The 21,832-nt window shown below is 41.1% G+C and overlaps 1 protein-coding gene across 3 annotated transcripts in view; it reads right to left on the reverse strand.

The window, feature by feature from the left end:
• LOC122549113 (oxidation resistance protein 1-like) overlaps positions 1–21,832 on the reverse strand; it is a 477,033-nt gene that overhangs the window by 258,743 nt on the left and 196,458 nt on the right. For 2 of the 3 annotated variants that reach the window (XM_043688398.1, XM_043688399.1), the window contains exon 3: positions 13,554–13,744. In XM_043688398.1, the coding sequence (XP_043544333.1) occupies positions 13,554–13,744 (191 nt within the window). Of the gene's footprint in view, positions 1–13,553; positions 13,745–18,093; positions 18,148–21,832 lie in introns of all 3 variants that reach the window. The other variant, XM_043688400.1, reaches the window with a different exon arrangement.

Raw genomic sequence — 21,832 nt, forward strand, 5'->3', positions numbered from 1 at the left:
ATAGAGGTTTATAAGATGATCAGGGGAATAGATAGAGTAGGCAGTCAGAGACTTTTTCCCCGGGTACAACAGAGTGTTGCAAGGGGACATAAATTTAAGGTGAAGGGTGGAAGGTATAGGGAGAATGTCAGGTAGGTTCTTTACCCAGAGAGTGGTGGGGGCATGGAATGCGCTACCTGTTGGAGTGGCAGAGGGGACATAAATTTAAGGTGAAGGGTGGAAGGTATAGGGAGAATGTCAGGTAGGTTCTTTACCCAGAGAGTGGTGGGGGCATGGAATGCGCTACCTGTTGGAGTGGCAGAGTCAGAATCATTGGTGAACTTTAAGCGGAAATTGGATAGATACATGGATAGGTGCTTAAGCTAGGACAAATGTTCGCCATAACATTGTGGGCCAAAGGGCCTGTTCTGTGCTGTATTGTTCTCTGTTCTATGTTCTATTCCAACAGTGGCCTAACTAATGTCCTGTACAGCCGCATCATGACCTCCCAACTCCTGTACTCTGACCAATAAAGGAAAGCATACCAAACGTCTTCTTCACTATCCTGTCTACCTGCGATTCCACTTTCAAGGAGCTATGAACCTGCACTCCAAGATCTCTTTGTTCAGCAACACTTCCTAGGACCTTACCATTAAGTGTATAAGTCCTGCTAAGATTTGCTTTTTTGCTTTTCCAAACTACAGCATCTCACGTTTATCTGAATTAAACTCCATCTGCCACTTCTCAGCCCATTGGCCCATCTGGTCAAGACCCTGTTGTTATCTGAGGTAATCCTCTTCGCTGTCCACTACACCTCCAATTTTGGTGTCATCTTCAAACTTACTAACTGTACTTCTTATGCTCGCATCCAAATCATTTATGTAAATGACAAAAAGTAGAGGACCCAACACCAAGCCTTGTGGCACTCCACTGGTCACAGGCCTCCAGTCTGAAAAACAACCCTCCACCACCACCCTCTGTCTTCTACCTTTGAGCCTGACCATATAATCCTTATAATAGCCTTTCTTGGTCATTAATTTCCTTCAGGAAAAGTAATTTATCAACTGGCCTACATGTGACACCAGACTCATAGCAATTGGAAATTCCAGATGTATAATAAGTTCTATCTGAGTCAGTGATGCCTACACCTTCTGAATGAATTTTAAATATTAAAAGAGTATAGGTGTCTCAGAATGCATGAAGAGGATATTACAGAAATTGGGAGGGGTGAGGCCATGAAACGGTACTCGTGTGAAAATCAATGTATAACTTAAGAACGGTCATGTGGACTCAAAGAATTAGTTGTGTTTTTCTCTCTCCAGAAATGCAGTGGAGTTTCTTCAACAATCTGTTTTTATTTCAGATTTCCAGCATCTGCAGTATTTTGCTTATATTTGGATATGGAAACAAGTCTGCACTGCAGCTGCAGCCAAATAGACTAAAAGCACCTCAAGGTACAGAAAGAGGCAAGTGTTAGTCTAAATCAGAAGCACATTTGGACACATTGGTTAGCTTAATAGTCTAGTGAACACTGAGGAGGTACTGCATTTAGAAGGTGATGCTAAACCGAGATCCAATTTGTCCATTCCGGTCATCATAAAAGTTCCCATGGCACTATTTCAAAGCACAGCAGGAAGAAGCTAGTAGAGTTCCTTCAGAGAACATTTCTGATCATTGTCACAGTGCTGTTCAGAGCATCTTATTTGTGTACAAATTAAATTATAACATGAACAGCATTTTAAAAACACTCCTTCAATGGCTCTAAAATGTTCTGGAACATTCTAAACACATCACACAAACAATGCTTCATTGCTTTTCTTTTACTTTAAAAATGCAGTGTTTTGAAAAACGTGATAACACTTTGAGTGACCCAGCATTTTATGGAAAAATATAGCAAGAAGGTGCCCACTCAGCATTTTGAGCCTTCGCTTTGTGGACTGCTTTCACTAATTAGCATAAGATGGCTGATGGCTTGCCCATTACTGAATAGCAAAAGATGACTGCTCACAAATATTGCTGACAACAATATTTTTCCTCTGTGAACTAAAACCATCAGAAAATAAAATTACCAGTGTCAAGATAAAAATATTGGAACAATAGAACAGTCACAGCTAGTACCTTCTGTCAGCCATAGATAAAACAATGGCAACTTTCCAGGTCAGACCTAACCATATTCGAAATTTAATTCAACTCTGAAAACCAAACATAAAGGAATTCTTGATCTTACATTATTAATTGTTTAATCAATAATTATAGAACCAAATTAGTTCATAAAAGGATTCAAACCAGACAACAAATGGTTAATGATAACCACAAATCTCTCTCTATCTTTTTCCTCTCTCTTTCTCTTTTTAAGAAAAAGAATGACAACTGCAAATCTCTCTAAGATATAGAAATTTCAACTGGAATGTGTCAAACCACATAACTGTGTTGGAACTGATCAAAAGTAAATATTCTTTTGTTTTACCTGTAATGAGAAGTTTCTAATTATTTGTCAGTTCTGGTAAAAGTTACTCAGACAGAAAATAGCATAAACATTTCAAAAACTTACAAGTTCAAAAATGCCCAGCTATGAGAGAGCCCATCATAGAGCAACAGCTCAGCTTTGCTGTCCAATAGTACATTCTAACTTAAAATGTATAAAGACACACATTGTAGGTCTGTGGTATTCTTATTAGAATTATTTTAATGATTTTCTGTATTCTGATTTTCTGTATTTAATTTGTTAATTATTCGGTATTTGGTTCTGTTTTTTTGTGTGTGTAGTTGAGACCTTTTTTTTTATTCTGCATTCAGTATCAATGCTATCCAAATAAAGTGCATATTTTGAGTCTAATGCCATTGAAAGATATGAGTTCTATCATGGACCATCAATGATAGCAAATTGACCTTGTACAAAATCAAAACCTCGTGGCTCAGTATAACTCTCACACTATCATTATCATCAAGCCAGGGGATCAATTATGATTGAAAGAGGTGTGTTGTGGCATACCTAGAAATGAGGTAAAAGCTGCAACCCGATGAATTTCAAACTTGCTAAAAACGAGACATGAAGTTGTAGCTTTTTTGGATGAGGAATGAAGAAATAAACTTGAACAAAGGGACACCAATTTATACAGCCTGAGAAGGGGATTCTGATTGGTTGGGCCATTGTTGGCATGGTAATTGGCAAGAACTGTTAACTATCAACAGTAGTTCTCAGTCAAGGCAGGCAGACTCTAATTAGTCAGCGTTTTGCTCAGGAACGCAACAGCGATTAGGCAGCCTCCATGGCATTTTTTGTTCATTTGAGAAAGGTATATGTATTCCTTTTGCCAACATAAGAAGGTCTCATGTGTAAATATAGCATCTCCCCCCAGCTCCCACCCAACCCCTCTACATCTCCTTATGCTTTCTTTAGAGTTTCAATAAAGTGAATTGGTCATATGAGAGTTTCAAATTCCTGCCAACACTGAAAAAAAACTTCAAGAATTATATAAAGCCAAATTACTGTGGATGCTGGAATCTGAAACCAAACGAGAAAATGCTGGAAAATTTCAGCAGGTCTGACAGCATCTGTAAGGAGAGAAAGAGCTGATGTTTCGAGTCTAACTGACCCTTTGTCAAAGGGTCAGTTAGATTTGAAACGTCAGCTCTTTTCTCTCCTTACAGATGCTACCAAACCTGCTGAGATTTTCCAGCATTTTCTCTCTTTGGGTTCAAGAATTATATCCTTACTGTTCATATTCATAGGCTCAGAATGTTGTCACAATGTTGACCTGTTGTCAGCTATTTCAAATGGAAGTATTGACCTCACTTATGAGTGTGTTGGGCAGATCTAACTTTTGGCAAAACCAAGAGCAGCTTGGAGAACATATGAGAGAAGATTTGTACTCTATGCTCACTGACATCCTTTGATGAAACACAAAAGAAAACAAAACCAAGATGCCCCAGCAATGCTGGAACTCAGATGACATCGCTGCAATGCATACAATAACTGTTTTCAAAATGCTCACGGTTTCCACTCACAAACCCAGCGCCATTTGTGGGCTCAGGCATCAGATATTTCATTCAGGATTAGAGTAAAACATTTGTTCTATTCTTCTCCATATCCCCTGGCTTGATGATAATGATATTGCTCAGAATTTAAAGAAAACAAACTGATAATTTCTTCATGAGTTAATTTGCTGAATGCAGTTTGCATTGACAGCATCACGTGAATAGCTTTGTAGAAAGTGACTCTACTCACAGGATAAACACCACAATCTGCAGGACCTACGAATGTTCTGAGATCACAACCAATGTCTGCACGGGAACAAGACACTTTTACATGTATTGCCACATTAAAACACATGCGTTTTGCTCTTGCAAGTCGCATAGCCTGCAGTCCAAGGCAGAACATCTTATATGTTCGTAAAAACTTGTTTCACCAAAATGTACTTCCTTTGTGAAGGAATAGCTACAAGAAAAACAGTTCCATTAGATTTTTGTTATAGCTCATCAAGATTTTTTTTTTAATCCTCATAGAGCATGGTCTGTACCGATGACCTCCAGACAGTTTTCCTTCGGGTTGAGTTTGGGTACCTTGGGACATGACTGGACATACCTTTGATTATGCTCACAGCTGGTTATCATGCTAACAGTCAGTGTTCACCTATTAAGGGAGAGTCAATGACTTAGTGATATTATTGCTAGATTATTAATCCAGAAACTCAGCTCCTATTCTGGGACCTGGATTTGAATCTTGCCTTGGCGGCAATGATGGAAATTGAATTCATTAAAAAAAAATCTGGAATTAAGAATCTACTGGTGACCATGAGATGACTGTCAGAAGAACCTACCTGGTTTACGAATGTCCTTCAGGGGAAGAAACCTGCTATCCTCACCTGGTTTGGCCTACGTGTGAATCCAGACCAACAGCAATGTGATTGACTCTCAATTGCCCTCTGAAATGGTGACATTTAAGAGGTATCTGTGTGATTACTTGAATAGGGAGGTGATACAGACCAAATAAGGAAGGGAAGGTTTTTATTTATTTAATTAGAGCACAATGATCGGCACAGGCTTGCAGGACCAAAGGGCCTGTTCCTGTACTGTACTTTTCTTTTGTTCACATTAAGAATCACCTCCATTGTGTTGTGTGGTACCATCACCATGCTAAATGGGACAGACTTCAAACAGATCTCGTAACTATAGACTAGGCAACCATAACGCACTGTGGGCCATCATCAGCAGCAGAACAGTACTCCAATGCATTTTTCAAAATCATGGCTTGGGGTATTCCCACTCAACTGTTATCATCAAGCCTGGGAATTAACCATTGGTCAATGGAGAGTACAAGAGAGCATGCCATGAGCAGATCCATGCATACTTAAAAAATGAGGTGTCAACCTGGTGAAGCTACAAAACAGGACTACTTGAGTGTCAAACAGCATAAGCAGCAAGTGATAGTCAGAGTCAAACGATTCCCCAACCAAGGTATCAAATCTAAGATCTGCAGTCCTGCTACATCCAGACAGAAATGGTGGTGGACAGTTAAACAACTCATTGGAGTAGGGGGCTCCATAAATATGCCATCCTCAATGATGGAAGAGCCCAACTCATAAGTGCAAAAGATAAGGCTGAAGCAATCATAGCAATCTTAAATCAGAAGTGCCATTTGGATGATCCACCATTGCCTCCTCCACTGGTCCTAGCATTACAGTTACCAGTCTTCAGCCAATTCAATTCACTCCACATGATATCAAGAAACAGTTAGAATCACTGGACACTGAAAAGGCTATGGGCCCTGACAACATTCCCGCAATTATACTGAAGACTTATGCTCCAAAGTCCAAGCTGTTCCAGTCCCGTACCAACGCTGACATATGCCCAACAATGTGGAATACTGTCCAAATATAAAAAGCAAGAAAAATCCAACCCAGTCGAATACCACCTCATCAGCCTACTCTCGATCATCAGTGAAGTAATGGAAGTATCACTGATTGTGCTATTGAGCAGCACCTACTTATTGAAGCCAAATTTGGGTTCCACTAGGGCCGTTCAGCTCCCGACTTCATTATAGCCATGATTCAAAGATGGACAAAAAGGGCTGAATTCCAGAAAAAAAATGAATAAACTGCAATGCTAGAAGTCAGAAACAAATACAGAAATTACTGGAAAACCTCAGCATGTCTGGCAGCAACTGTATAGAGAGATCCGAATTAACATTTCAGGTCCAATAACCCTTCTTCAGAATCCCAGATTCCAGAGGCAAGATGGGAATTAAGCCCTTGACATCAAGGCATTCAACTGAGTGTGGCATCAAGGTGCCCTTTGGAAGACTGGAATCAATAGGTATTGGGGACAGACATTTAATTGGTTGGAGTCACACCTGGCGCATTGGAAGACGATCATAGTTATTGGAAGTTGGTCATCTCAGCTCCAGGACATCTCTACAGGTATTCCTGGGGGGTAGTATCCGAGGTCCAACCATCTTAAGCTGCTTCACCAATGACCATGATAAGGTCAGAAGTGAGGGTGTCCGCTGATGACTTGCACAATGTTCAGTACATTCACGACTCCTAAGATACTGAAATGTTCAAATACAACGAGATCCAGACAATAATCTGACTTGGGCTGACAGGTCACAAATAACATCTGTGCTACACAAATACACATCACCAATAAGAAAGAAAATCTAATCACCACTCACTGACTTTCAATCAACATCCTTGAGGGTACCATTGACCAGAAACTCAACTCGACCTACTATGTAAATACATCAGCTACAAGAAGAGGTCAGGGGCTAGAAATACTGCAGTATGTAACTCACTTCCTGACTCCCCAAAGCCTGTCCATCATCTACAAGGCACAAGTCAGAAGTGTGATGGAATATTTTCCACTTGCCTGGACATGTGCAGCTTCAACAACATTTCAGAACCTTGATACTATCAAAGACAAAGCAGTACGTTTGACTGGCACTACATCTACTTAGCAGCAATGTGTATTATCTGTAAGATTCAGAAATTCTCCAAAGAGCCTCAGACAGCATCACAACCATTTCCATCTAGAAGGGCAACACCAGTTGATACTTGAGAACATTAACATCTAGAGTTCCCCTCCAAGTCACTCATCATCCTAACTTGAACATGACCATTCCTGATGTAAGGCTTATGCCCAAAATGTCGACTTTCTTGCTCCTTGGATGCTGCCTGAACAGCTGTGCGTTTCCAGTGCTCCTGGGTCAAAATCTTGGCATTCTCTCCTGAACAGAAATGTGAGTCACCCCATATCAGGTGGACTGCAGCAATTCAAAAGGCAGCTCACCACCACTTTCTGAAGGACAGCTAAGGGTGGGCAACAAGTGCCAGTGATGTTCACATGAATGAATAAAACAAAATTCATAAAGTAAATAATTATACATATAGTAAAGAAGCAGCGAGTCACTAATCGCCCTGGAAACAGGCCAACAAGGTTGAATTTCATATTTCAATGGCATCAGCTAAGTGAAGGGTTGAAAACAACAGCCATGTGTAAGAGTCCTGTCCTATTCTGAACACAGACAGTTTTCTATGTTGGGAGGTGCCAGTGACCAGCTGATCTCAGAGCTGGGCAGAACCTCAATTATCCAGCATTTGATTATCCAAATATTAGACTATCCTTCAATATCGCAAGGTCCCAATGCTCTTCTAAACAATGTTATCCGGCATTGGATTATCTGGCATTGGATTATCCAGCAAGATCACAAGGTCCCAATGCTCAGCTAAACTATGTTATCCTGCATTCGATTATCAGACATTCGACTAACTAAACAAAATACTCCCTGCTCGTGTCCTTCAGATAATCGAGGTTCCTCTGTAAATGGTTGTGATCAATTTCTATTGTTTTTATTGTACAATCAATGATGAAAGCCAACATTTCCATGAAAATGGCAACATTTTAAGCATCAGGGGTTCTGAGCGTTATCAGGCTTTGCTACATATGGCTGCTCTAAAATTGGTAATTCTGAAAGGAGCAGTTCTAAATTCAAGATCACCTGTAGGTCATACAGGACAGTTTAGAGATTATAGTTTGTTAAAGAATGAGAAAATACATTGACAGAGTTGGAGGGGCTTATGCCCGAAACGTCGATTCTCCTGCTCCTTGGATGCTGCCTGACCTGTTGCGCTTTTCCAGCAATTTTTCAGCTAATTGTTGCAGTCAGGATTTGGAAATCCTTGGGTGCTAAGAAAGTATGAAGGTTTCAAGCTCTTTATAAGAGAAAGCTGTAAAGGGATAGATGGACTTTAAGCATTCATGCTTCACAGCAGTTGAGAGAGTATGGGGTTGAAGAGCCCACAAGCGGTATTTGCTTGATGTACTTGACCAAAATTGGATTCATTGGGGTAATACTCAAGAGCAGGACTGGCTTGGAGAAGAGCTGAAGTTAAGCATGCAAATTAGTATGCAGTACAGTTTCTGAGTCAAAGGCATGGTGAACCTGAGGCAAGAGGATGAACTACCATAAAAAGAAGTAGAGTGAGTTTCAAGAACAAATCAGCAAAACTGAACAATTGTGATCCCTTGTGAAACTTCACGGGATTTGATAGCTGACTGTGGTAGGTAGGGAGGAGGTTACTGAGAAATCCAATGGATCTGACTTGATCATATTTAATTAGTTTGCTGGGATGGTACAGACTATTTTCCATGTGTACCACTCATGAATTTTGGATGTTAGCAATAACTTACACATGCATTATAGTACATATTACTGATCTAACATTATAAAGTTTATTGTTGTCTGTTTAAATCTGTAGAATCTTGTGGCTTTATTTTCTTAGTATAACTCTGGGATCCCATATCTTGTTCATTTTATAAACATAGGTTACTGGGCCCTAACCAGATTGTTACATAAATTTGATGGTCTTATCTTTAATCATAAATAATACACATGCTGATGTCAGACAAATTGTAACAGAACTTTTCTTCAAATCAATATCATCATCAGTGAGAGATATCAGCACAGCTTATTTTTCAATTGAATTAGTAGGTGGATCCAATTTTCATTATTGCCCTTTCAAGCATCGAGATATGACTGGTACCTACAATGATTGTAACGAAGTCAGCCGGATGGACATCATAGAATATGAGATTCCTGATTGGGCCGGTTAATCAGGTTCGATCAGAGTTCCCAGCCTGACAAAAACGAACATGTTATTAACAAATGCAATAACTCTAGTATGTTGGCTAGATCAGTTTTTGTCCAATGTGTACAGGAGGGTTTCCTGACACAGTATGTCGAAGGGCCGACAAGAGGGGAGGCCACAGTGGATCTGGTGCTTTGTAGTGAACCAGGGTAGGTGTTTGATTTAGTTGTAGGTGAGCACTTTGGAGAGAGTAACCATAATTCAGTTATGTTTAGTTTAGCAATGGAAAGGGATAGGTTCATGCCACAGGTCAAAAGTTATCCATGGGCCAAGGACAATTATAATATGATTAGGCAAGAATTAGGATGCATAGAATGGGGTAGCAAAATGCAGGGGATATAGACAATGGAAATGTGGAGCTGGTTTAAGGAACAGATATTGCGTGTCCTTGATAGGTATGTCCCTGTCAGGCAGGGAGGAAGTGATAAGGCAAGGGTACTGTGGTTTACAACAGAAATTGCATCTCTTGTTAAGTGGAAGAAGAAGGCTTATGTGTTGATGAGACAAGATGGTTCAGATGAGGTGATGGAGAGTTACAGATCAGCTAGGAAGGATTTAAAGACAGAGTTAAGAAGAGCAAAGAGAGGACACGAGCAGTCCTTAGCAAATAGAATAAAGGAGAACCCGAAAGCTTTCTATAGGTATGTGAGGAATAAAAAGATGACTAGGGTAGGAATAGGGCCAGTGAAAGACAGAGGTGGGAAGTTGAGTGTGGACCCTTTGGAGATCAGAAAGGTGCTAGACGAACATTTCTCATTGTTTTTCACGCAGGAAAAGGAGAATATTGTAGAGGAGAAGAATGAGATATGGTATAATAGACCAGACAGGATCGAGGTTAGTTACGAAGAAGTGTTATCAATTCTAGAAGGAGTGAAAGTAGACAAGTCCCGGGGCTGGATGGGATTTATCCGAGGATTCTCTGGGAAGCTAGGGAGGAGATATCAGAGCCTTTGGCTTTGATACTTGAGCTGTTATTGTCTACAGGTTTAGTACCAGAGGACTGAAGGATTGCAAATGTTGTGCCCTTGTTCAAGAAGGGCAGTAGAGATGATGCAGGTAATTATAGACCAGTGAGCCTTATTTCAGTTGTAGGAAAGGTTTTGGAAAGGATTATAAGAGATAAGATTTATAATCATCTAGCAAGCAACAATTTGATTTCACATAGTCAACATGGTTTCATCAAGGGCAGGTCGTGTCTCACAAACCTCATTGAGTTTTTTGAGAAGGTGACCAAGCATGTAGACGAGGGTAGGGCAGTTGGCATGGTATACATGGACTTCAGTAAAGCCTTTGATAAGGCTGCACATGGTAGGCTGGTGGAGAAAATGCAGAGGCATGGGATTGAGGGTGATTTTAGCAGTTTGGATGAGAAACTGGCTTTCTGAAAGAAGGCAGCAAGTGGTGGTTGATGGAAAAGATTCAGCCTGGAGTCCAGTTATTAGTGGTGTGCCACAAGGATCTGTTTTGGGACCACTGCTATTTGTCATTTTTTATAAATGACAGACACAGGCATAGGTGGATGGTTTAGTAAATTTGCAGATGACACTAAAGTCAGTGGAGTAGTGGACAGTTTGGAAGAATGTTACAGGTTGCAGGGGGACTTGGATAAACTGCAGAATTGGGCTGAGAGATGTCAAATGAAGATCAATGCAGCTAAATGTGAGGTGATTCATTTTGAAAAGAATAATAGGAAGGCAGAGTACTGGGTCAATAGAAAGATTCTTGGTAGTGTGGATGTGCAGAGGGATCTTGGTGTCCATGCACATAGATCCCTGAAAGCTGCCAACAGGTGGATAGTGCTGTTAAGAAGGCATATGGTGTGTTAGATTTCATTGGGAGACAGATTGAGATCCAGAGCCGCAATATCACGCCGTAACTATACAAAACGCTAGTGTGGCCACAGTTGGAATATTGCGTACAGTTCTGGTCCCCATATTTCGGGAAGGATGTGGAAGCATTGGAAAAGGTGCAGAGGATATTTACCAGGATATTGCCTGGCCTGGAGGGAAGGTCTTATGAGGAATGGCTGAGAGACTTGGGTCTGTTCTCATTGGTAAGAAGAAGGCTAAGAGGGGATTTGATAGAGACATACAAGATGATCAGAGGATTAGATAGAGTAGACAGTGAAAGTCTTTTTCCTAGGATGATGACATCAGCTTGTACGAGGGGGCATAACTACAAATTGAGGGGTGATAGATTTAAGACAGATGTCAGAGACAGGTTCTTTACTCAGAGAGTGGTAAGGGTGGAATGCCCTACCTGCCAATGTAGTTAATTCAGCCACATTAGGGAGATTTAAACAATCCTTGGTCAAACACATGGATAATGATGGGGTAGTGTAGGGGGACGAGCTGAGAATAGTTCACAGGTCAGCGCAACATTGAGAGCTGAAGGGCCTGTTCTGCGCTGTATTGTTCTATGTTATATGTTCTAACAGATGACAGGGGCAAAAAAAAACAGGTGTCAGACATCTTGTTCACTCTTACAGCTCGTTCCAAAAGAGCTGGACCAATGTCAAGGACTCTCCATGTGTAAATAAAGGTGGTTTAATGACAGGGTACCCAGGAGAAAGTGAGGACTCCAGATGCTGGAGATCAGAGTCGAGTGTGTGGTGCTGGAAAAGCACAGCAGGTCAGGCAACATCCGAGGAGCAGGAGAATCGATGTTTCAGGCATAAGCCCTTCATCAGGTACCCAGCTGCTGTGGAGTTATTTCAGTATCCACCTGACATCTTCTAACCCTGATTAACATAGAGAAACTCACACTTTTCTCCAGATGGAGGCATAATCAAGGTTTGATTCAAAAATGTTAGAAGAAGATATTAAGCAGCATGTTGATCAGAATTCAGTTTAAAATCTTGGTACTGCTACTGACCCAAATCTGCAGAAAAAACAGGAGAAAATGACAAGCAAATCCCACCACCATAATCAATGGAGGAAAGGAAAAATGTTGATTGAAGGAAGAGAAGAACATTTAACATGCATTTTGTGGCATTGAAGTCTGACAGGTGAGAGTTCGGACCACCACAAGGATTCACACCCAACCATGACACTGACAATGAGCTAATTTTGGAATTGCCATCTTCAAAATAATTTTAACAAGTTAACTTATCACATTGCCTGGAAGCACCAGAGAACAATAGCAACACTTAAAAAAGACTTTGGATAGGTACATGGATGGAAAGGGTTTAAAGGGGTATGGACTAAGTGCAGGCAATTGGAACTAGTTGACTGAGAACCATGGGCAGCATGGGTCAGTTAGGGCTGAAGGGCCTGTTTCCATGCTGTATTCCTCTGTGATTCTATAACTGCTGCAGCAGTCAAGCATGGCACCATGCTTTGCTCCTGTACTGAGGAACTATGCTGAGATATTGTACTGAGACACTGTACTGAGGACTGTAATGACACCCTCTACTGAGACACTATCCAGTGAATCTGTACTCAGGTGCTGTATTGAGACACTATTCTGAGATACTGTCTATGTTAGTGTATGTGGCATTGTACTGTGACAGTGTACCATGACAACGGGCTTTGTAACAGGAGGAGAGATGGTGGTATTTTGACAATGTAAATGATTTTGTAATCTAGAGCCCCGACTAATGCTCTAATGCTTTAATATCACCAAAAATTGATTCGAGATTTGAATTCAATAAAAATATGGAATTGAAAATCTCGCCTAATCGTGGCCATGTATCCACAATCAATTGTATAAAAACTCATCTGGTTTCTGCTGTCCTTAAGGGAGGGTAATCCATCAACCATATTTGGCAAAGTGCTGACTCTTAACTGCCCTACGAGTAACTCGAGATTGGTAATTAATGCTGACCCATCAGGAAACATTTTATGATTATTTCTTCAGAAAGTCACTTTGCTTATAGCTGAGATAGAGAGCACTGGCTTCTCAGCTCTGCATAATCAGTTACTGCAGTCCCAATGACTGTCAAACAAGGAGGTGGTAGAAGTAGTGATAATTGAGGTGAATGCTGGTAAAATAGTTAGGCCATGCAGCTGACATATCTCAAGTGAGTAAATGTCATCTGTCATGTGCATTTGTTCACAAGCTCCTACCTGACTGCAACCTTGTTTGAAACCCTGTCCATAAATCTGCTGAAACCCTGTTCCTAACACTGCTTGAAACCTGCTTGTAACTCTATTTATAACCTGTTTATACCCTGTTTCTATTCCTGTTTATAACCCTTCTTGTAACCCTGTTGCCCCATTCTCACTGACCAGCAGATAGTTAGAAATCTGTTATGCCACATAAAAATGTAGGTAGAGTTGCAACATAGTAGCACTTTAACATAAATACCATATTACATTTATTGAAACAGATTATCAAATGAATTTCACACACGCAGATGGTAGTGTGTCCAATACCTATTGCATGTTGGAAAAGTTGATCATGTTGCCTGTAATAGAATTGACCTACCAATAGTATAATATCTCTTGAGTTCTGTCCGTCTAGTGTTACGTCTCTGTGTGTTGACAGCATTTTTCCCCTTCTCCTCTGAAGCAATTGTTTTGAGGATTTTGCCAGTTTGGGATGTTGAATCCTCAGTTGCCATTGGATCGTCAAATCCTTGAGAGCTCATGTCTACTGACTGGGACTTTTTCTTTAGTCTACAACATAGCAAGAAGAGAGATGCTGTTCAGTAGAAACAAATAAGAATGATCTATTTTCTATCTTTTCTTAATTACCTTATGATATTACAATAAGTAATAAGGAACAAAATTAATGATGTCATCATATTTGACTTCTGGTTTTCTGAACACAATCTAAATTCACAATGATATTTATTAACCAGCTACAGATTATCTGGGAAAAAGTGATCATAATGACATTAAATTAAGTTTGATATATCCCAATCTAAAACTAGAATCATAAACTGAAACAAATTACACAGGTATGACAGGAGAGTTGGTTATAGCAAATTGAATAACCAGAATAAAAAATACTGGTGTATGAACAATTGGAAAATGATCAACCAAACTACAGTGCATTAAACAACAACTATTAGTCTAACAGCACAGTTCCAAAGAGTATGTAGACTGGGGAATCTTGAGGATGTATGTGCAGCAATCTTTGAAGATAGTGGGACAAAGTGTCAGCTACGTGAATGGCTGGGATCCTGGTTTTCATAGAGATATTTAGTACAATTTGAAAGAAATTATGCTGAGCGTTTATAAAACTTTGGTCAAGCCCCAACTATAATATTGCGTCCCATTCTAGTCACTACACTTTAGGAAGCATGTAAGGGTGCAGTACAGTGTAGATGGACCAGAATTTTGCCAGGGAGGGGGATTTTAGCAACAATGTTGAAGAAGCTGGGATTGTTCTCCTTGAGTAAAGCTAAGATCTTATAGAGGTGTACAAGATCAAGAAAGTTTTAGTATAAGTACACAATGCAGAACTATTCCTTTACACTACTTTTTCAAATCTTTGGTGGGGGAGGAGATGGGGTTGAAAGGCACAGATGTAAAGTTTCTGAGCAAGACATACAGGGAGAATTGAGAGGATGCAGTGAGTGGTAATTGTAGACGCTCGTGCTAATACAAAAATATGTTTAAAAAAAGTGCCAGCAGTGAGGTAAGAGCATCAAGCATCAAATATGTAGACCTCGTGCTAAGTCTAACATGGTAAATAGTTCAAAGTACGTTGAATAATCTTAAACAATCTGTGAAATGAATGCAATGCACTCAGTCGACACCAGAGTGAATGCCAGGTCAGCAGGTTGTTGGAGCTCTTGCCGATTCTTTTCATTCTCCGTTTTTTATGTTTGCTATTTGGTTTGGGACTGTGGACAGCAGACTGTTTTGTAAGGGAGGAAGGCAGGCAGGCTGTTATTCGCTCTTGGAGTTGGGTCTTGGGTTTGGTTGTGAATTGTTACTTGCTGGAGGATGCTCTATGAATGCTTCAAATCCAGTGTGGTTTTGTGCTTGGGCAGATGGCAGATAATGGGTGTTGCAGCCTCACAGGGAGATAACTGGTCCAGCAGGGAAGGTGCTAGGGGCATTAGTGGTGGTGGTGGAGTTCTGACATGTTTTTTGACTGTGTTTAACTCAAAGAGATTGTGCCTGAGAAAAGTGCAGGTCAGAGGTTTGATTGCTCCCTAGTTGTCCTATAGAATTTCAGTGATACAAATTTTAAAAAAAATTCTTTGAAGACTAATGGATGCCATGCATTGGTGTAATCAGAAACCAAGCAAGATACGAGCAGCACAGTGGTTAGTACTGCTGTCTCACGCCACCAGGGACTTGGGTTTGTGTCCACTCTAGGACGAATGTCTGTGTGGAGTGCACATTCTCCCATGTCTGTAAGGGTGTTCTCTGGGTGCTCCAGTTTTCACCCACAGTCAAAAAATGTACAAATTAGGGGGATTAGCTATGCTAATTTGCAGGTTAGGTCTGGGTGAGATCATCTTTTGAGGGCCAGATTTGGCTGAATGGCTTGCTTCCACCCTGTAGGATTTTGATGATTCTGTATCACCCTAAATGTCAGTGATGTTCGAGATTGTGGAGACTGCTCCAGTAAACTGGCTAGTTACAACTCATTTATTTCTTTGTCTTTTGATGTATCCCTTAACTGTGTCTACCTGACTGTCTGTGTGTTGAGGAGGGGGGAGCTAGAATTGAGTTAAATCAGAGACATTAATCAGATTGCCTTGTGGTTTAATTTTGCTCTTTTAAAGCTACAGTATTATTACTACATTGTTAAATCTTCTGTTTACATAATTAACCTGGTGCTGGCTATTCTAAAAGTGTGTTAAGGAACCATTGAGGTCAATTTGGAAGGTCATTGGGTATTTTGATTTTACTGTATTGTGAATAGAAAGTAGGAAGCTGATTTGATTCAGCGGTCCGTCTTCATGTTGTAACAAGATGGGTGGCAGGGAGGAGACTCAAAAACAATGGGAAAATGGTTAATGGAACAACACAGTGAGAAGCATTTCAGCCACGCCACAACTTGATAATGCAACAGTGCAAAAGCAAGGTCTGAGGAGGGAGAGCTGTGAGACACAGGCCAGCTGTGTGGAAGGCCCCCATCAAGCTAAGAAATGGAAGAACTGGAGCCAATGATTCACTCGATGTGGGAACTCTTCTTTCGCAACTGAAGCAAATAAAGAACTAGTTTGTTCTTTTATCAATGTAATTGTTAGCATTATGATGTTGAAGGCAGGGAGTAAATGAAGATCCAGTCATTTACAAGGAGGTTGCTGAAGTATGCTGCAGTATTCAGTAAAATATTATCATTGAGCAAAATGTAAAATCAAAGGCAAGAAAGAGCAACTTCTTCATTCTTCAATTATCTGTATTGTTTATCAGATAACTCTATAGATAGGACATTAAAAGATTACCTAATGGGAGATCTGGCCCTGGCCAGAGTCCAATCTGATCAGGTTTCTCACCAGCCAGAGAACATTTGACTTCAACAGGAGCAGTACATTTAGTAAGGCAAACTGAAGTGAAGAAAGATGACAAAGTTTTTATTGGCAAATTAACCAGTTGGCCTATAAGCTGGTGCTATAATCCAACAGGTTTATTTAAAACCGCAAGCTTTTGGATCTCCATTCCTTCCTCAGGCAGCGGTCCAGAGAATACTGGGAGAGAACAGTGGGAGTGGTAGAGTCAGAATCATTGGTGACCTTTAAGCGGCAATTGAATAGGTACATGGATGGGTGCTTAAGCTATGACAAATGTTCGGCACAACATCGTGGGCTGAAGGGCCTGTTCTGTGCTGTATTGTTCTATGTTCTAATACACCAGACACAAAATATATAAGTAAAAGATCAAAGGGTCATACAACTTCAATGAATGTATTGAACAAACCAAGATGGCTATTATTTATTTGATCAGTTAGATTAGTGATGCAGGTTTTGACAAATTAATATGTAAATCTCAGAATTTTTCTCAAGGAACTTTCCCAAGATAACTTAAGATTTTATTAGTATAAAGGTGACATCTCAGGTCAGACAATGTATTTTAGGTGTGACGCTCTGTTCTGGGTTTGTTTATGTCCCAACCTGGAGTCAGATTGGTTTTATTTCCAAAGTAGGAATTTATAAAATGCCACACTGACTGACTACTATGTTGTCTACAGATCATTTGTTTTTTGAACTAAATAGAATGTATCTGCAAACATAAATGCAAATTCACCCCATAGGTTTGTGTGAAGGGGGTGGGGGGCTGCAGAGAGTGCATGTGTCGAGAGAGAGGGAGAGAGAGAGAGAGAATGTGATTGTGCTTGAGAGGAAGTGAGTGTGAGGGAGTATATGCCTGTGAGAATGTGTGTGCGACAGTGTGTGTATGCAAAAGGATCTGTGTGAGTGTGTGTGCCTGTGTCCGTGTGTGAGAGTATGTACAGTGTCATACCTGTAGTGTGACATGAACACAAGATCCCAGTTGAGGCTGCCCTCGTAGGCACCGAACTTGGCTATCAGCCTCTGTTTGGTACTTTGCATTGTTGCGTGTCCCAAAGTCCACCTTGGAGGACATTTATTTGAAGATCCAAGGCTGAATGTCCTTGACCACTCAAGTGTTCCCATATTAGTGGGGAACATCCTTGTCTGGCGATTGTTGTGCAGTGTCTATTCATCTGTTGTCATAGCCATCTAGGTTTGTTCAATACATCTGTACAAGTTGTTTGACCCTTTGATCTTTTACTTGTAAATTCTGTGTCCTATGTATTCTTTCTCATTAGTTGCCTGAGGAATGAGTGGGCTTCTAAAATTCTGCAGTTTCAAATAAATCTGTCAGGCTCTAACCTGGTGTTGTTGATTTTTTGTCCAATACCAGCACCACCACATCATTTATTTGCAGTGATGCAAAGGTTTTAGAGATCAAACCCACATACACAACATCGACACAACAGTGCAAGTGAAACATAACTGAAGTCAAAGAAGTGAGATGAAAGGACAGTGGACAAGAGGCTACATCAGCACAAAATATCTCCTGCCTGTGGCATGTCATACCTGCAAGAAGACTGACCATTTTAAACCAGTCTAGTGCAGTCACAGGTTTGAATCCTAAAACAGAAGGAAAAACGGTTAAGAATGAGCAAATCCAAGAGAGCGAAGAGCCATACAGCAGTGAAATAACAATCCTCGGAGAAATCAAGGTGTCAAAGGGAAGTGTTGGCATAAAAGTAATTGGGGACCAGATGAATTTTATGCTTGACACTTGGGCAGAATCATAGAACATAGAACATAGAAGAATACAGCGCAGTACAGGCCCTTCGGCCCTCGATGTTGCGCCGATCCAAGCCCACCTAACCTACACTAGCCCACTATCCTCCATATGCCTATCCAATGCCCACTTAAATGCCCAGAATGAGGGAGAGTCCACCACTGCTACTGGCAGGGCATTCCATGAACTCACGACTCGCTGAGTAAAGAACCTACCCCTAACATCTGTCCTATACCTACCACCCTTAATTTAAAGCTATGCCCCCTTGTAATAGCTGACTCCATACGTGGAAAAAGATTCTCACTGTCATAGAATCCTACAGCATGGAGACAGGCCCTTTGGACCAAATTGATCCATGCCAAACAGAATGTCCATCCATGCTAACTCTATTTTGCTGTATTTGGCCCATATCTTTCTAAACCTTTCCTATCTATGTATTTGTCTAAATGTCTTTTAAATGTTATTAATGAACTCTCCTCAACTTCGGCTAGAAGCTTATTTCAAATGCGTACTACTCTCTGTGTACAAAAAAGTTGTCCCTCAGGTTCCTTTTTATTCTTATACATCTCAACAAGTCTCCTCCTCAGTTTCCTATGCTGTAAAGAAAAAAGTTCTAGCAATATCCTTGCAAATTTCTTCTGTGCTCATCTTGGTTTAATAACATCCTTCCTTTAGCAAGGTGAACAAAACTGAACACAATACTTCAAGTGTGGCCTAACCAACGTAACTTGCCAACTTATATATAGAGGTACCTTGATTATCCAAATTTCAGATTATCCGAAGAAGATCTCAAGGTCCTGATAGAACCATTATATCAAAGAGATGTTTCAACACTGATCACGTCTTTTGTTAAAAATGAATTTAAAATGAATCCAGCTTATTGAAATGCTGCCGAGAATAATCCTAGACATCGATAGGAGCCCAGGCATCGTCTCAAAAAGACTGACTGCCAGCCCTATCTCCCTCTTCTCCCCATACTTTCCCTGGAGTTCTACACAGGGGTGTACCCTAAATCCCCCTTCCTCAGATAATCTCTCCAATATTATCCTGTGCAAAGGTGGATCTTGTCAAAACGTTGTGTGCGTGTGTATGTGGATGTGTGTGATTTTTTGAGACTCACACCCCAAAGGCAGCAGCAGTCTTACTGTTGGTGTCCAGTCCTGCTGCCCTGGAGAGGGGATGGAGGGTGGAAGGGGGGCTTACGGGGACTGACGAGGGTTGGAGGGGATGGACAGGGTGGGGGGTACGGGACGGCTGGGGGGCAGGGATGCAGACAGCGGTGGGGTGGGGGCGTGGAGTTGGATGCGGTTGTGGGGGACCGGGGGTGGACAGGGTTGGGAAGGGGCAGACAGTAGGGGGGGTGGTCAGTGTCTCGCACACAGTATGCTGCAGCTTAATCTCCTAAACAGGGTGCGGACTTCATAAGTGTCAAATCCATTGAACCTATTGGGGGTGGCGGGGGGCTTCAGCAATGCTGCAGGTCCCTGGCACACAAGTGTGTCTCTGCTCAGAAATAAACCCTGAGATAGACAGAGGGAGCAAGGCAGACAGAGCGAGGAAAAAGGAAACCTCAGAAAACTCGGAGCCCCAGAGGAGAGGCATTGAATCAACTAACCGAATAGTCAATCATCTGAATGAAATAGCGCCTGCCCATCTTGTTCGGAATAATCGAGGTTCCTCTGTACTCAGTGCCCCGACTAAAGGAGGCCAGTGTGCCAAAAGCCTTCTTCACTGCCCTGGCTACCTGTGACTCTACTTTCAGAGATCTGTGTGCCTGAACTCCAAGATCCCTCTGCTCCTTAAGGCCCTACCATGCACCATGAAATTTCAGCCTTGATTTCCAAAATGCATTAACCTCACACTTATCTATATTAGCTATATTTGCCATTTCTTGACCTATACTCCCAGCTGATCAAGGTCCTTCTGCAATTCCTGACAACCTTCCCCACTGTCTACGATACCGCTTATTTTAAGTATCATCTGCAAACTTACTAATCATGTCTTGTACATTCTCATCCAAATAATTGATATAGATAACAAACAGCAATGGGCTCAGCACTGACCCCTGAGGTACACCACTAGCCACAAGCCTCCAGTCTGACTAGCATCCTTTCACTATTACCCTCTGCTACCTATCATTAGCTTTCCTGGTCACTTCATCAAAAAACCCAAACAAATTTGAGGCATGATCTCCCATGCACAAAGCCATGCTGACTACTCCTAATCAAACCCTGTCTTTCCAAATGCATGTGTATCTTATCCCTCAGAATCTTCTCAAGTAACTTACCTACTCTCTGGTCTATAGTTCACAGGATTCCTTTTGCAGCCCTTTCTTGAATAAGAACACAACATTCGCTACATTCTACACTTCTGGGACTTCACCCGTGGCTAACGATGATGCAAAAATATTAGCCAGGGCTCCTGCAATTTCTCCTCTAGCCTCTCACAGGATTCCTGGATATATCTGGTCAGGTCTTGGAGACTTATTCCTCCTTGTACGTTCTAATACATCCAAGACCTCCTCTGCTGTGATATGGGGTGTCTCCAAGATATCACCACTAACATCCCTAGGTTCCCAAGTCTTCATGTCTTTGTATAAGTCTTTTCAGGTACAGTAAAATGGCCAAATCAAGGAGCTCTGCGGCCATCCCCTATTGAACACGAGGGATCAGGAGGTATTGAAATAAAAGTGACGACCTGTAAACTAAAATTGAAGATCAGTATAAAAATCAACACTGAGGGTGTACATGTGATTCAAAACAAAGAATGCTTGGACTTGGTGCAGGATTCGGCCATTTAGCCCCATCTAGAACACAGCTCTACCCTTCAATAAGATCCGGTAATGGCCTCAATACCATTTTTCAGTGGGCTCCCATAATGTCTTGTTGATCAAAAATCTAACTATCCCTTCAATAAATTAAATGACGCATTCTCCAATATTAAGGAAGAGAATTCCAGAGAGTAATGATTCCCTGAAAGAAGCAGTGTTGTCCTCACTTTGGTCTTAACACAGCTGATGTCTCGGAATCCTTTTTTGAGGTATTTTAGGTGTTGGAGGTGATTTCCTCAAATTCCAGGAGAAGCAATTTCTGTTTTATATGCTGTTGCATTGTTTTGGGACTTTGGAGAAAAAAAAAAGTCAAAACAACGGCACTTTTAAAAGGGAGAGGCAAAGGCAGCACATGGTGAGGTCAGTGCAGGGGAGAGAGAGAGAGAAAGGAACCCACACTGCTAACTGAACCTGTGCAGTTACTGCTTTTGTTGTTGAATTCATGTATTGCTGGACATTGGAGTGCATCTAGGAAAATTAACAAACAGTGAAATTCACAACTGATCTTGGAGGAACCTGTTTGGGAATGCAACCTTGGGGAGTCTGCAGTAGTGAATAGAGTGGGTTCTTTCTTGATTATATGTTTTATTGAGATATGTCTCTTAACTAAACTTAAAAATAAATGCCAGAAGTATTATGTTAGCCTGGAGCAGTGTTTTCTGGAGGAAAAAGCAGGGCTATTTTCTGGATCTGCA

The sequence above is a fragment of the Chiloscyllium plagiosum genome, chromosome 4, assembly GCF_004010195.1.
Source record: "Chiloscyllium plagiosum isolate BGI_BamShark_2017 chromosome 4, ASM401019v2, whole genome shotgun sequence".
Classification (NCBI taxonomy): Eukaryota; Metazoa; Chordata; class Chondrichthyes; order Orectolobiformes; family Hemiscylliidae; genus Chiloscyllium; species Chiloscyllium plagiosum.